Consider the following 17,463-nt stretch of genomic DNA (forward strand, 5'->3'; position numbering starts at 1 on the left):
TTCAAACTCCACAAAAAAGGAAGACTATTTTAAGGTAAATGCTATAACTGGAACAGACTGGAATTCAAACGGAACAAAAAGTTTTGAAATAAATAATCAACAAACTTACTTGAATCTAGCTGATAGTTTCTTGCTGTGTAAATTTAAATTCACTAAGGCTGCGAATAATACTAATGCTACACTCGTAAATGATTTCTTCTGGAAAATGTTTGACAGTGTCCGCCTGTATATTGGAACACAAGAGGTTGAAGCGGTTGATTATGTCTCTGCTACATCTGAAATGATGAAATTTACACTATATTCGTTTAGTGATAGAATGGGTAAGGGAGCTGTTGAAGGTTTTATTCCTGATATGTCAACGGGTACAAACGCAGACCCTGGTTATAGTCAAAGGAAGTCAATGTATAATGATGACGCAAAAGCTGAGAATAGTTTTATCGTAGCAGTACCTCTGAAAGGTATATTTGGATTTTGTGATTATGATAAAGTTTTGTATGGGCTTAAAATTAGATTTCAACTACAAAGGAATGATAATGTAAATAGATTGCTTTTTGGGGATGAAAATGCTTTTGGAGAAAATAATAAATTTGTTATTAATGATTTGTGTTGGTATATCAGTGAATATACTCCTAATCTTAAAACGGAAGAGATGTTAAATAGAAGACTTAACTCAAAGAAACCGCTAAATGTATCATCTATCTATAATTCCAGTAATCTCTGTCTGTACGTTTGTACGTTTGTCTGTCTGTGACCGCTGTTTCTCGACAACCACGGGTCCGATATACTTTTAACTTGCCAGGTATATTGCTGGGGACCCGAGGATGTGCCTTTTCAAGGTTTCATATTAATCGGACAATTACTTACCGAGCTATGTCCAAAAAACGATTCAACCAATCAGAGAGCAGCGAACGATCGCGTGTGCCGAACGTGGCGGGCACACTCTGCCTCGGATGGCACATTTGAGAGCGTATTCATTTATTTCACGTTTGCAAACTATGTTGGCGTTAAACTATGTTTTACAACTAATAAAAACGAATTTGCGATTCATTCGCTTTCCTGCGCGTTTGTGCACGCGATGGCGATTTCTTTACCAAACTCCGGAAGCCGTTCGCTTTGGACCAAACCATTGCATGTAAATAGAGGGGGGGGATTGTCACCACTCGCAAGCCGTTCGCTTTGGACCAAACCATTTCATGTAAATAGAGGGGGGGGGGGGGGGGGTATAATTTTAGATATAGATATAGTACGGGCATGCCCTAGTACCTTAAAAGAAGATGTCAACACGTTAAACTGGAACACACTACCTACACTTGGAATTTAGGTGTTCTTCAAGGAAAGCCACGATACCTCTGGCTCATTTTTAAAAAACCAGATGGAGAGGACGGTACTAATAAGAATAATGCCCTGAGTGATAATGCAAAGGTGAAACAACTTCGGGTTTCTCTTGATGGCACATTTTATCCGCGAGATAGATTGGAAATTGATTGGGAAAAAAATGATTATGCGGAAGCCTACAAGTCCTACCAAAAGGTGTGTGAAAGTAATGGTAATAATGATCCTATTTTGGATATGGTTGCGTTTCAAAAACTTTATACAATCTACGCAATTGACCTGAGTTCTCAAAAGGAAACTATAAAGTCTAATCGAGTGGATACTTCTCTATACATTGAAAGAGGGGAGAGTGAAGAGGTTAATGCATATTGTTTGCTTTTGGAGGAAACAGAATGACAGATTAATACAGATAATGGTGTTATGATTAATATCACATAGGTTTTTTCTCATAAATAAATGGTTGGGGTATATGTTAATCAAATCAATCTTAATAAATTAACATCTTGTATTCAAAATCAAAAGCCTTGTATTATTAATGTTAATACAATTCAAAGAAAAGGAGCTGTAAGAATTGATGTTTTACTCACACACACACAAGTAAAAACACTAAATGATGTTGGATCACTTAAAATTAAAATGACGAAACCTATGTTAAAGAAATATTCAATAGACGAGTCAAGAGGAGGATTTCTCCCGTTTCTAATTCCTTTATTTGCTGGTTTAAGTGCGGCGGGAGCATTGACTGGTGGTATTTCAGCAGCGGTAAAAACTGCTAACGAAAGGAAGGCACAACTAAAAGCTCAAAAAGAATTGGAAAGACATAACAAGGAGTTGGAGAAACAAATTAGTGGAAGTGGTGTAATTGTAGATTTTGCTCAAAAACTTGAAAGTCTACCTGATAAAGCTAGATTGTTGGTTGGAGATATGCTTTCCTCTATCGCTCAAGCGGGTGTTAAACTAACTAAACGGGGTAATGGATTGTATCTTTCTCATAAATAAATGGATAAATGGTTTAAACAATTTGGAAAGAATACAACGTCAAATATAGAACTAGCTAAGTATTGTAAAACACTAAAAATTGATAATGTGGTTATTTGTATGAGAGATGAATTAATACATATAAATAAGAATACAAAGAATATTATTATGAATTTAGACACACAGAATGGTTCTCATTGGGTTTGTATTCATAATAGTCAGGATAAATATTATTTTGATAGTTATGGTATGCCACCACCTGTTGAAGTAATACAATTCTTACAGAATGGTGTTTATCAAACATTCCAAGTTCAAGAAATTAATTCTAAATGTTGTGGCCAATTATGTTTATATGTATTATTTCAACTCAACAATAATGAAAATTTTTATGATATCATTTTTTATCTAATATAAATGACCTATGTTGGAAAAGATGGTTCTATCTTTGGAAAATCCTCTCAGGATATTGATTTATCAAATTATTATACAAAGGCACAGGCTGAACGACAAAAATATAGTGTAAGTAAAAATATTAATATGAAGAATACTTATAAATTAATCAATTATCCAAACCCTACAGATGCGAATGACTTGATTAGATTCAGTGATTTATCACAATATATATCTTTAAAGAAAACAGCACGTTTTGTGAAACAAGTAAAATTTACAACCACAACACCTGGTTATACTGCCCATACACCTTTCCTCATTGAATTTAACTACCTGCTTACAATTAAATTTTATAAAGAAGGACATTTAGTTAATATGCGAATTAATAAATGGGGGTATGATATGCCTGATTAAGGGTATAATTGGTCTTTTTCAATAAACATAGAAGACCTACATGATTTAAATCAGTCTCGTAAAGAAGAATATTATCCACTTGGTGAAGATAAGGATTTATGTGGAAGTACAATTAGTAAACAACAAATACGTGATTTTAAGAAAATAAAAATATATGATAGTATAGCGATGGTTCGCATGACAAAGAAGGAAGGTAATGAGATAAGGATAGAAAGCCGAGGAATACAAACCGATTTGGTAGTGGGAAGATGGGGTGGTATTACCTGTCATAATATTAATCTCACATATATTTCTGATACATAAATGGCAGGAAGAAGACTACAAGAAAATTATAATTTTTGTATTCAAGGATACCTACAAGAAAAGGGTGCTCAGTATTACATACTTTATGATTTGGAGCATATACATGGAAATTTTGTCATTAAAAACTGGCCTTATACTGATATTGCTAAACCCACAAATAGAGACTTGTTTAAAATATTAAATAAAAATGAACTTCTCAAAGTTATGAAATATAAAACTCTTTTAGAAATCGTTAACAAATCTTATTGGTATCCTATTATGAGAAAAATAATTATAGATACAAGAATATCTCAAAATCCAGATGAGTATATGTATAATATTATTTGGGGTTCAAACTCAAGGGTAGCAAGGGATGAGGAAGGAGTTGAAGAAGAGAAGGAGGAAAAGGAGAAAAAGGAGAAGGAGGAAAGGGAGAAAAAGGAGAAGGAGGAGAGGGAGAAAAAGGAGGAGGAGAGGGAGAAAAAGGAGGAGGAGAGGGAGAAAAAGGAGAAGGAGGAGAGGGAGGAAAGGGAGCAAAGAGAGAGGGAGGAAAAATATAAAAAGATGGAAATCAGTGAGATTATTAAAAGATTTAAGGTATTACAGCAAATAAATCAAACTCAACGCACTGAGGAGGAAAATAAAGAAATTCAAATTCTCAGGAAAATATTATTTGAAAGAATGGAAACAACCTTTACTACAATTTCAGGGAGGAGGTTTAAACGAGAAAGTGGTGATGAAGAAGAAGAAGGAAAAGGTTATATAGTTGATGATGTTGGTGTAATTGACTTTAGTTAGTTTTATTTGTAAATAAATGGAGGAGAGAGTGAAGGCATTCCTTAGGATTCTTTATGTTTTAAAAATAAAGATTGAAATGTATATGTTAAAAACCAAAAACGTTTTGATACTCTGTCGGAATTTTTCTGATAAATAAATATGAGTTATTGTCTCAAATGTAAAAAGAAAACTAAATCTAAAAATATCTCTTATGTTAAAGCTAAAAATAATAGAGTTTATCAAAAAGGAATATGTCAAGTGTGTGGCTCTAAAAAGTGCCAATTCATCTCACCTAAAAGAGGAGGAGATATACAAAAGTTTCTGTCAGGAAGTAAATTTACAACAACTGGAATTCCAGGAGAATTACACCTTCCAGGGTATTCTTTCTGTGGTCCAGGAACAAACTTAGATAAAAGATTAGATGAGGTTGACAATCCTAAACCTTGGTCCAGACCAAAAAATAGGGTTGATGAAGTGTGTATGAAGCATGATATTGCTTATGGGGATACCACCACATTGGATGAAAAACATGAAGCAGACAGAGAAATGTTGTATAATTTGTCTTTGATACGAAATCCGACATTGAGAGAGAAAGTTGATAGGTTTATTGTGAAAAAAATGATAAGTGTTAAATTGAAACTTGGTCTTGGTTATTTCCCAAAAAACTATTAAACTCCAATGATGTTATCAAGACTGAGGAGCTTTTGGCTAATGAATTACATAAACCTATAATCACAAAGTTTAAAAGAAGGAAAGTTTATTCTAAATACACTGACCACATATGGTCCGCTGATTTAATCGAACTAAATAATGATAAGGGATACAGGTATGCTTTAACCGTTATTGATTTGAGGAGTAGATTTGCCTGGGTTGTCCCTTTAAAAAATAAAAGGGGTGATACTTTAATGTTAGCCTTTAAGCTAATATTTGATAGGGATAAAAGAAAACCAAAGAAACTGTGGACCGATGAGGGAACAGAGTTCTACAACAAAATATTCATGAAATTTCTTAAGGGGAAGGGTATTAAATTATACAGCACCTTTAATGAAGGAAAGGCAGTTGTTATTGAGCGTTTTAATCGTACTTTGAAAGAGAAATTATATAAAAAATTCACACAACTCGGTTCTCAAAAATGGGTGTATTTAATTCAGGATATTGTAGATAATTACAATAATACAGTTCATTCATCAACAAAATCAAAACCATCAGAAACATTTACAAAATTAGAATATGAAAAGGAGATTAATTTGAGAAAGCCCAAGTTCAAAGTTGGTGATATGGTAAGGATATACAAATGGAAAAGCCATTTTGAGAAAGGTTATACACAAAAATGGACTCGTGAATTATTTAAAATCATTGATGTAATGGATACAGTCCCTTGGACCTACAAATTATATGATTTAAATGGAGAAGAAATCTTGGGTTCATTTTACTCGCAAGAATTACAAAAAACACAAGTAAGCAGCTAATACCCTTGAAAATAATAAATAAATAAATAAAATGTAATGGGGATACGTTTTTATATCTGTGAACCCCAAACACAGAATCCCACAACTTTTTAGTTGGGGCTTAACTTTTGTGTGTGTATAATGGGGATACGTTTTTAAATCTGTGAACCCCAAACACAGAATCCCACAACTTTTTAGTTGGGGCTTAACTTTTGTGTGTGTATAATGGGGATACGTTTTTAAATCTGTGAACCCCAAACACAGAATCCCACAACTTTTTAGTTGGGGCTTAACTTTTGTGTGTGTATAATGGGGATACGTTTTTAAATCTGTGAACCCCAAACACAGAATCCCTCAACTTTCCAGTTGGGGCTTAACTTTTGTGTGTGTATAATGGGGATACGTTTTTAAATCTGTGAACCCCAAACACAGAATCCCTCAACTTTCCAGTTGGGGCTTAACTTTTGTGTGTGTATAATGGGGATACGTTTTTAAATCTGTGAACCCCAAACACAGAATCCCACAACTTTTTAGTTGGGGCTTAACTTTTGTGTGTGTGTGTATGTGTGAGTGAGTCATAATAATATACAAACCCTAACCCAACCCCAACCCTAACCCAACCCCATCCCTAACCCAAACCCATCCCTAACCCAACCCCATCCCTAACCCAACCTATCCCTAACCCAACCCCATCCCTAACCCAACCCCATCCCTAACCCAACCCCATCCCTAACCCAACCCCAACCCCAACCCTAACCCTCACATTCAAAATCCCAACCCTAACCCAACCCCATCCCTAACCCAACCCCATCCCTAACCCAACCCATCCCTAACCCTCACATTCAAAATCCCAACCCTAACCCAATCCCATCCCTAACCCAACCCCAACCCTAACCCTCACATTCAAAATCCCAACCCTAACCCAACCCCATCCCTAACCCAACCCCATCCCTAACCCTCACATTCAAAATCCCACCCAAACCCTAACATAATCTTTCTTTTCTTCTTTTTTTAAATACGTATTTCTTTTTTTTCCTCTTCCTCCAATTCTGTCTTTCAAGGCTTTCAAGTTTGAAGAAGTAGAAATGGGAAGAAAGAATTTTCCAGCATTTTCTTCCTCGAACTTTCTTGATATTGCTTAAATCAAGCGTCATTAAATAGTGAACATTGTTCATTGCTTTAGAATCCAAAGAGTCTCCAAGAGGAACCCCACAGGTAGAGTCTCAAAAATAAAACCAACTTTCCAAGTTCCCAAGGTATAACCACATTCCTGTTGAGCCTCCAAGATAGGTATCACATTCCGAGTCATCAAAACAAAACCCCCATTCCGAGTCTCCAAAAATATAACCATCTTTCCAAGTCCCCAAGGTAGAACCACAATTTTCAGAAATATTGGGGGTTTCCGTGATAAATCTCACATAGTATAACTGCGGACCATCAGGGAAAACTTCCCTTTCCCAATTTTTTAGGGTTTCTATGATGTGTCTCACATAGTATAACTGCGGACCATCAGGGAGAACTCTCCTTGCCCAATTTTTTAGGGTTTCTATGATGTGTCTCACATAGTATAACTGCGGACCATCAGGGAGAACTCTCCTTGCCCAAATTTTTAGGGTTTCTATGATGTGTCTCACATAGTATAACTGCGGACCATCAGGGAGAACTCTCCTTGCCCAATTTTTTAGGGTTTCTATGATGTGTCTCACATAGTATAACTGCGGACCATCAGGGAGAATTCCCATTTCACAATTTTTTAGGGTTTCTATGATGTGTCTCACATAGTATAACTGCGGACCATCAGGGAGAACTCCCCTTTCCCAATTTTCAGAAATTTGTGGGTCTCCAATGTATGACTTGTATTCTGGCTCATCAAGGTAGAACTTGTTCAGTGGGTTTTGTTTTGATAACTCACAACAAGTATCATCATGGTAAAACTCTTTTTCAGGATTTTGTGGATCTCCAAGGTATAACTCTTTGGCTGGGTCATCAAGGTAGAACTCGTTCTGGGGGTCTTGGTTGTTCAAAATGTCTTCAAACAAAAAAATAACTTCATCCCAAGTTGTGTTAAAAGCAGAATTTTCATTTTGTATCTCAGATACAATTTCCTGTGAAAGAAAATAACAATGTATTAATTTAATACAATATTTTTTATTTGTATAAATCAAGCTCTATGAATATTAAAATTAACTTTGTTAACTCTTACACGAGTCTCATCTAAAAAAAAAAAAAAAAAAAAAAAATTAAATAAATAATTAATTAAATAAATAAATAAATAAATAAACAAACTTACCTCCATTGATAAGAGGTTCGAGTCCAGTTCATCAATCTGAAGGTTGAGTTCTACACAGGTAGTAGGACTCCAAGGAATAGCAAAGTTATCCCATTCCATTTCGGCATAGTAGTCCATTCTCAAGTGAAGCAGAAAGCGTGTTTGAAAAAGCCTGTGTGGTCGGTGCCTTTTATAAGGACTGGGTGTGTCTTCCTGTGGAAATTCCCTGGGCGTGTCTTAACTGGAAATGATGTGATGGAAATTCCCTGAAAATGATGTAATGTATTACCTGGAAATGATACAATGCTGAAGAGTTTATAAAGTGGGTGGGACCTAGCAAAAGTGGGAGGAGCTTAGCAAAAGTGGGCGGGGCTTAGTAAAAAGTGGGCGTGGCTTAACAAAAAGTGGGTGGGCTTAGTAAAAAGTGGGCGTGGTTTACCAAAAAATGGGCGGAGCTTACCAAAAAGTGGGCGGCACTGGAGGCGCTCAAACAAGAACATTGAGGGAGGTTTACCATTTTATCTTAGCTCAGTTAAAATATCTTGAGAAAGAACCAAACTCAAACATCTTTTTTGTTAATATATTAGACGGTGAGGAGAGTTGTAGGAGAATTAAATTATTTCCCACACATAAACAAATATTTGTAGGGTCGTTGTTTGAGTGGGTCAAAGATGATTCACCAGATGATATTAAGAGTAAAAGGTTAAAAGGTCCATAAGGTCAGAAGCATCACAGGTTCACACAGAAGGACCATTGTTTAAGTGGTTTAATGAATAAGGATAACATGTCAAAAGGTTAGAAGGTTCGAAAAGAACAGGGTGAGAGAAATAGAGGTGTTTAGGGGCAATGAGGGAGGGGAAAAATTAACATGTAAGTCAATGGGAAAATGAGAGTGTCCCAGAAGCAACATATATACACTACTGACGCGGCCAGGGCGCAATCGCCATGCCGGGCTCGTCCGGACGGGCCCAGACACGCCTCTCCCGGGCATGCCCGGACTCGCTGTTCCCGGGCACGCCCGAACCTCCCGGGCACGCCCGGTCTCGTCTTTCCCGGGCATGCCCGCTCTCACCTTTCCAGGGCTCGCCCAGAACGCCCGGGTATGCCCGCTCTCGCCTTTCCAGGGCTCGCCCAGAGCGTCCGGGCATGCCCGCTCTCACCTTTCCAGGGCTCGCCCAGAGTGCCCGGGCATGCCCAGCCTTGACTTGCCAGGGCGCGTCCAGGACGCCCGGGCATGTCCAGACTCGCCTTTCTAGGACTCGCCCTTGACACCCGGGCATGCCTGGTCTCGCTTTTCCCGGGCAAACGCTCCGGCATAAATGTGTATATATATTGCTGCCCGATAAACGGGCTTTTCAGAATACCCGAGTTTGATACGTATAATAAAGCAACTCGGACGAATTTCCGTCTTTGGTCGCGTCAATTCTTTCGACTCGCGTTGGAGCACAGCTCCTTCAGTGTCATCTTAATTGAAGACAAGGCCTTACCCTAATACACATAATACGGAAATAAACAACTGACCAGGGATATTATGGGGTCCTTCATGTATGCTTTATGGAACTAACTACGGGAACGCCCTTTGACCTTTATACAACACTGGAGCAAGGAGGGCGATACTTTACAACAATTTACACTACAATCAACAACAACAAAAAAACCATTCTCATATCCACAATATATATATATATATATATATATATATATATATATATATACATATATATATATATATATACATATATATATATATATATATATATATATATATACATACATATATATATATATATATATATATATATACATATATATATATATATATATATATATATATATATATATATATATATATATATATATATATATATATATATATATATATATATATATATATATATATATATACATATATATATATATATACATATATATATATATATATATATATATATATATATATATATATATATATATGTTCAAAACACACCTGGTCACAAGTGTGCCGCACTGACCGGGTCCTCAGTCGAGGTCCTCAGCATGATCCCGTTTCGGCCCTTCAACCTCGATACGGTCAGCTCAGGTGGGCCAGCAGGGGCACATACACATCCAAATGGAGCAACTACACCTGGATGCGTACATACCCCCACCCCCAGCCAGTGCGAACGCAGACTGCAGACTACAACAACAACAACAACAACAACAACAACAACAACAACACCTCCGCATCCAGAATCCACAGCACCAAACAAACATGGTGGAACACTCAAGCACCCACCTTTATACCCTTCACCACTCACCAACAAAACACACCAGATCATTCATACACACACATACACACATCAACCAACCAACCACCTACCCTTACAACATACACCACTCAACATACAAAAACACACTCATGCAAAAACACAGACCCTCACCCACTCACTCATATACACAAAATAAGAAATAATAATAGTAACAAAAAAAACCAAAAAAAACACACACAACCAACCTACACCGTTTGATGTGCCTCCATAAACTTCCTCCATATCCAAAATGAGCCTTTCAAGGCAACCTGGGCCACCTTATCACACATCCTCCTTTCTGTCCCACACACTCCCAGCCAAGCAAGAAATGCAGAAAAGGAATTGCCAATATACCCTCTACACCCCACCTCAGATAGCTGACACAAAACTCGCCCACCCTTCTCCCGGCACTCTGCCTCCAGCTCACTGTACTTTCCTCTCTTCCTCTCGTGCACCTCCTCCATGTTCTCTTCCCAAGGTACCGACAATTCCCCTAAGATGACCTGTCTTGTTGCACCTGACCAAATTATAATGTCAGGCCGCAACCTTGACTGACTTGGTACGTAGAAACACATCTCCTCTGGGAATACCAATTGTGGCTTTAGGTCTGCCACCACCTGCCAATCACAAGCATCTGACAGCCCTCTTGCTTTCCACCTCCTCCTCTTTCCACCTCTTACCACTTGGCCCTCTTTGACAAACCACACCTCTCCCCCATCAGTCTCCTTCTCCACTTTTCTTTCTCTCGACCTCAGCACCTCTTGTTGCACACCCTCTGCACCACCACCGCCAGCACCTGATCATGTCGCCACCTGCATTGTCCTGCTGCCAATGCTACTGAACATGCACTCAGTGCATGCTGCACTGTTCCCACACCTCCACACAAATAACATCTCTCCTCCTGCAACAACTCCCACAATCTCAAGTGTACTGGTGACGGAGGCAAATCATACATTGTCCGCAACAGGAATTCAACAATATTGGCTGCATCCTCCAAATCTCTTGCCACTTCAATATCCTCACCCGCACACCTTCCCACTTAGTCCAAGCACCTTGCTGAGCCTGACCGACTGCTTTCACATATCTCCCCTCCTCTTCCCTTCTTCTCACCTCCCTCTCAACCATCTTCCTCCTCTCTTTCACACATGCCTTTCCCCATCGCTCATGCTCCATCCACCCCAAGCCACAAGCCATGCTTCCCATGCTGTACGATCCCCATGACCTCCTCCTGTTGCAACCGCTCCTCCATCTCGTCCACCTCTGCTCTTGCATTCCACTTCCGACTTCCCTTCTTCTCTGGGAGAGCATTCTTTACCACTGCATCACTTGAATCCCGCAACATCATGAACTCCTGCACCCTCACCACCTTAAACTCCTCGGTTAATGATGTCAAGGGAAACTGGAGTTTTCCACCCTGACCATAAAAGGCAATGTTCGTCAAACAGCATGGCACTCCCAACCACCTCCTCACAAACCCACTCACCACAACCTCCATCCTCTCTACATGCCCAATTGCAATATCATCCATCATCAATGGCCACAATACTTGTGGCATCAACCCAAACTTCAAACACCATACCTTCAACTTACCTGGCAAACCACATCCATCAATCCTCTTCAAACCTCTAAAAAGCTTGTTTCTGACCTCTTGATTGGACATTGTTCCAACAACTTCGCCGGAGTGCATCAACTTCGCCTTGGAGGGTTATAGAGACATTGAGAAGGGCTCGGTTCCATTTCCTGGGAGTGCCGTGAGTTTGGGGTTAAGTTACCATCTTAAGATATTGCTTGTATTGTATTGTATTTATGGTATTGTATTGTATTATTCCCGTGTGATTTTTAATACATTCTTTTTCTTGATACCCATTGGTGTGGTTCCGATCTTGATTATGACACGGAGTAATATATTTCTTTTCTGCCGTGGCTCATCCCGGGGTTCGGGGGTATACCGAGACCAGGGGGTCGGGGAGGTGCACATAACAGAAATTTGGGGCTCGTCCAATTGACTCGTGGGCTCGAAATTGGGTCTGCGTCCAGGAACTAAAAAATTTAGTCCGGGAAAGAATTCCCTAACATTCCCAGAATTCCCAAATTTGGAACTTGTTCCAGCATTCCCAAATTTTTCCAAAAACAAAAAAAAAATTTTTTTATATTTTCTTGTGTGAAGGTTAACAGGTGTTAACAATAGTCACCATGGAGTTTGACACAGAGAAGTTTGCAGTGACCCCTAGTGAAGCACAGTTCAGAGCGTTAGTAAAATCGGACCTCTTTAAATTGGCCAAACATTTTAGCTTGGAGCTCCGAACTAATATGAGGATGGCAGAGATGCAGACAGTGGTAATACAATCTATGGTGGGATTAGGAACATGGGAAGAGGTAGCCTGGGTTTGGTTAGCTGAGGAACCAGAAGATGTGGAGCGCCGGAAACTGGAGTTGCAATTACTGAGCCAGGAAAGGGAAAAAGCAGAGGAAAGGAAAGCAGAAAAGGAAAGAGCAGAACAGGAAAAAGAACTACAGGAAAGGTTAGAAGAGAAACAAGCAGAAGAAAGGAGAGTGGAAAGAGAACTCCAGGAAAAAAGAGCAGCAAAGGAACGAGAACTCCAGGAAAGGTTAGAAGAGAAAAAAGCAGAGGAAAGGAGGGCTGCAAGGGAACTCGAAGCAGAGGAGAGAAAAGCCGACAGGGAGTTAAAGGACCGTGAAATGGCGCTTCAGCAGGAATTTAGACTCAAGTAGCTGGATGTAATGAAAGAATGGGGAGAGGTACCATCCATGCCGACTGGTTCGAACCTGGTCAGAACACCTGGGATGTAGGCAGACATGTGAGGCTGGTTCCACCCTTCAATGAAAAGGAGGTAGCCAATTTTTTTTTCACACTTTGAGAAGGTGGCTCAACTGCTAAACTGGCCTGAGGAGTCCTGGACCATATTAGTGCAAAGTGTTCTGGTGGGTAAAGCTCAAGATATTTATTCGGCTTTACCGATTGACCAATGTGCAGATTACGAGGTATTGAAGAAACACATTTTCAAAGCCTATGAATTGGTCCCGGAAGCTTACCGGCAAAAATTCCGGAATGCCAGGAAGAGGGAGAGCGAGACCCATGTGGAGTTTGCCAGAATGAAATAACCGTGTTTGATAGGTGGTGTGATTCAAAAGGGGTTGGGAAAGACTTTGAACTATTGCGACAATTGATCCTGGTGGAGGAATTCCAGCAGTGTGTCCACGAGGACATTAAAGTACATCTGGAGGAAAGGAAAGTACCAAAGTTATATGAGGCGGCACCCATGGAAGATGACTATGCCTTAACCCACAGGATGGGGTTCCACAAGCCTAACTTCTCGCCTAGACCTAGCCAGGGGGCAACTAAACGACAACTAGACGGCAACCTAGACGGTAACTGGTGATAGTGTTTGTTTACAGGGGAATGGTGGCTGTGTTAGTGTGTTAGTGCTCCACTTCATGTCATCCATTTGGAGTCCGATTTGGTGTCAGGACCGGTCACCGTCGGTTTACAAGCCACGCTTCCTGTAGACTGTAGAGGGAGTATCTGTTGTTTTCGGGAATGATTTGGCCGGTGGTCAAGTTTATGGTAACCCGATGGTTGTTAAAAAGCCCAGTAGGGAAAATAACACCACACCAGTTAGGGATGGCGACAAATTTAGCAAGTTATTTGTAGGTGGACTGAACTTCAAAACAAAGGAAGATGTTCTGGAGTCTGCCTTCAGCAAATATGGACCGCTTTTGGAAGTGCTGCTGATAAAAGACAGGGAGACACAAAAGTCAAGAGGGTTTGGCTTTGTCACATTTGAAAACTCAAAGGACGCCAGAGAGGCAGAAAAGGATCTGAATAGCAAGGAGTTGGAGGGTCGGACCATAACAGTAGGGAAGGCATTTCATAGGTGTCGTGGGATCTACAGAAGAGGCCCACGGAGTCGTAGTTTTGGTGGTGGCCACAATCAATATTATTATGGAGGCTCCCAGAGTAACGGCAGCCCCCAAAGGAAGGATTATCCGAGCAGTGGCCGAGAAGGAGACCGCTATTCATGTGACTACCATGACAAGTGGTCCAACCGCGATTGTTAGGAAAGTTAGAAAGAGTTGAAGCACTGAATGCTGCGGAGCAGCCGAGCCAAGATTCCTACACGGATTAAACATGAACGCCACGTTCCTAAAGGCGTCCATGTAGTGAACTTTCCTGCATGGACTAACCGTCAACTCCACGTTCCTAAAGGCGTCCATGTAGTGAATAATTCCAGGCCTCACCACCCAACCACCATGGAACCTGGCTTTCAGCTCGGCTTCCCGGGGAAAAGTGCTGTAGATTTGCTTGACTTTGGGTTTTTGAGTACTACCCCTTAACCTTCATTCAAAAGAAACAAAAAGTAAAATCAGAGGGTGATGAGATGGAGTTTGGCTTTGCAGGAGTCCAACGGGGAAATTGAACATGTAAAGGGCAGGGACAATGTCGTGGCTGACGCTTTGTCCAGAGTCAATTAATGTTGGAAATCTCTGTGGGTTGTTCGAAGTTTGTTGCTTTATTTTTGGGAGATATTAATTGCTGATCACGGGAATTGGTGATTTGTGGTTGTGAGTTTAATTTTGTTTGTTTGAAGAGTTTGCCGGCAAAGAAAGTTTTCGCTGTGTTCAAACTTTCTTTCTTGAGGGAGGGAAGTGTTATGGATTCGGCACTTATTATTATTATTGTGGGTTCTAAGTATTATGGGTATTGTTGTTTAAGGGAAATGGTTATTGTGGTTAAAAGGTTAAAAGCGCTCATGGTAAAAATGAGACAGGAAATCGGATCGTGACCCAGAAGAAAAAGGCGTGGAAGTAGAAGGCAGAGGGCAGTGAAAGACTTGCCTTGAAGCTCTGTACGGAGCGTGGTTGTGCGAACGTTGCGAGTGGACTTTGAGTCCTTCAAAGAAAGTTCGAGTGATAGGTGATATCGCCAGAGTATTGTGGAGCCTGCGTAGACGGGTATCGGCATTGAGATTCCGGAGAATCCTTGCCTAGAAGCTCTGGCTCGAGTGAGGGCCGTCCACCATTTCGCCCTGTGCGCTACCTTCATTGGAAAAGGTTTTGGTCGTGTCGGCTGGGCTTATCCTCCGGTGGTTTGCCGGAGACAGCTGTGCAATAAAGCGGCGTCTGAAGATTGCCCTGCGGTTCGCTGATTGAATGGTGCAGGTGCACATCTGGATCACGTCTTTGGGAGTTGCCTTTCTACCGCGAGTTTGCTGGGTGTTGGACCACATGACTTCTGTGTCGCTTCGACCGTCTACACCTCGGTTGCTCTTGATTGGACATTGTTCCAACGATTGCCGGAGCGCATCAACTTCGCCTTGGAGGGTTATAGAAACATTGAGGAGGGCTCGGTTCCGTTTCCTGGGAGTGCCGTGAGTTTGGGGTTAAGTTACCATCTTAAGATATTGCTTGTATTGTATTGTATTTATGGTATTGTATTGTATTATTCTCGTGTGATTTTTAATACATTATTTTTGTTGATACCCATTGGTGTGGTTTCGATCTTGATTTTGACACGGAGTAATATATTTCTTTTCTGTCGTGGCTCTTCCCGGGGTTCGGGGGTATACCAAGACCATGGGGTTGGGGAGGAGCACGTAACACATCATACATCCCTTCACAAAACAACGATGACTTATTCGAATAGAAATAAAGGAGTGAGTGAGCACATCCCTCGAGTGCATTCCTTTTATGGGGAACCAGGTGGGGGACATGACCCTTTCCAAGTTTCCAAGAACACCCATTCCTTGATGATTCCCACCTCTGTTTTCTCTTCCTCTTTCTGAACCTGCCGTAGTTTGGATGCAACGCTCCGCATTGACTTTGACACGTGAGGATACTTTGCAGCCAAAACATCCTGCACAGAATAAAGAAACAACAGAATGAAGAATCGTGAACCTGTGGTGGATTAAAAAGGAACATCCTGCACAAAATTATATAAATACTAGCAGAGGTAACCGCACCTTGTGTGGAAGGAATTTAGAAGATACAAGATGATTTGTAATACGGGCTAACACCAGGTGGTGCTATACGATACACATTTACAAAGCGAATTGGGGTCTTCGCCCCACCCTGAAACCCCCTAACCTGTAGATTGAAAATGTTTTCTTGCATTTCCATTTACCAAGAGGATTGGATTGGTATACGATATGATGGGGTTATAATTATATATATGGAGTATACATTTGTGAGAAGAAGCACAGTCAATGTGATGGGAGTTTTATTAAAATTTATAAATATTCTCTTCTCTTTAACTCCAGAGCTGTACGAGAAAAAGTCCCAGGACGACATTAACCACTAAAACTGTCTCAGCTGTCTTGAAGGTCGATGTTTGGTGAAGCACTGAAGCAGTCATGATTACATCACTACATTTAAATAATTATATAATTATATCAGGGGTAGCTGCACTGACATTACACGACGTCATCGTGACATGTTGGTGTAAAGGTAAAGATCGATATATTTTGTAATTTAAATTGCTGGAAAATGTTTGAAAACCTAAAATGTCCAACTACAAATATCGAACCATTTGGAAAGTTTTCTCTGGGATTGAACTGTTTTCAGGATGTGGTTTTAATGGGATTTTTATATTGTACGCTGATTTGATATAAAAATACGAATTTAATCCAAGGGATATTTCATTATGGGAAGAAGATGAAGATCCCCTCAATTGAGGTCTGGATGATAGATGGATCACCTGTTACCTGGGTTTGAATACCTTAGTGGTTTGTCCAAGATGTGATACACAGGGTCTTTTAATAGAGGGGAAAGACCATGAAAGGCATAGTGTATGAGGTTATTCAAAATTAATTCTCTTCTTCTTCTTTCATATGGAGCACATTTCTGCAGGTTATACCATTTGATGGGGGTGCAGGTGTGTCACTGATTCAGTGCCCTCTAAGTCAGAGCGTTAATTTGTGATCTGTTCAGGGAGCTGGCGATCAGGAAAAGTTGATTTGTACTGATTTGAAATATTTCAAAGATAGTTAGTTCAGTCAGTTTTATAGATGGGATGCAGGAAACGACTTACCGACATCTCTCTGCTTTATTTAAACACTCCTTTTTACGTGAAAATTCTGTGATGACGAATCTTTATTTAACCTTCATTCCTGTTTAAGTCAGAGGATTGTAAGTAGATCAGGCCGTAAACATTCTTCCTTATTACAAAACAAACTTCTTTTGGTGAACTCTGAACCCTCGTCACATCAACAAATCAACAATTTCACCTTTTATCAGATGGTCACCTGAAAAAAACTTATTCATTTCC

General features: G+C 40.0%; 1 protein-coding gene across 6 annotated transcripts in view; it reads right to left on the reverse strand.

The window, feature by feature from the left end:
• The window catches only part of LOC144888260 (E3 ubiquitin/ISG15 ligase TRIM25-like), a 132,183-nt gene that overhangs the window by 93,127 nt on the left and 21,593 nt on the right, over positions 1 to 17,463 (reverse strand). For 5 of the 6 annotated variants that reach the window (XM_078770605.1, XM_078770603.1, XM_078770608.1 and 2 more), the window contains one exon: positions 15,958 to 16,053. The exons of the other annotated variant lie outside the window; for it this stretch is intronic. In XM_078770605.1, coding sequence (XP_078626731.1) covers positions 15,958 to 16,053 — 96 coding nt within the window. The remainder of the gene's footprint in view (positions 1 to 15,957; positions 16,054 to 17,463) is intronic. 6 annotated transcript variants of the gene reach the window in all.

Source organism: Myxine glutinosa, chromosome 1, assembly GCF_964187855.1.
Source record: "Myxine glutinosa chromosome 1, kmMyxGlut1.1, whole genome shotgun sequence".
Classification (NCBI taxonomy): domain Eukaryota; kingdom Metazoa; phylum Chordata; class Myxini; order Myxiniformes; family Myxinidae; genus Myxine; species Myxine glutinosa.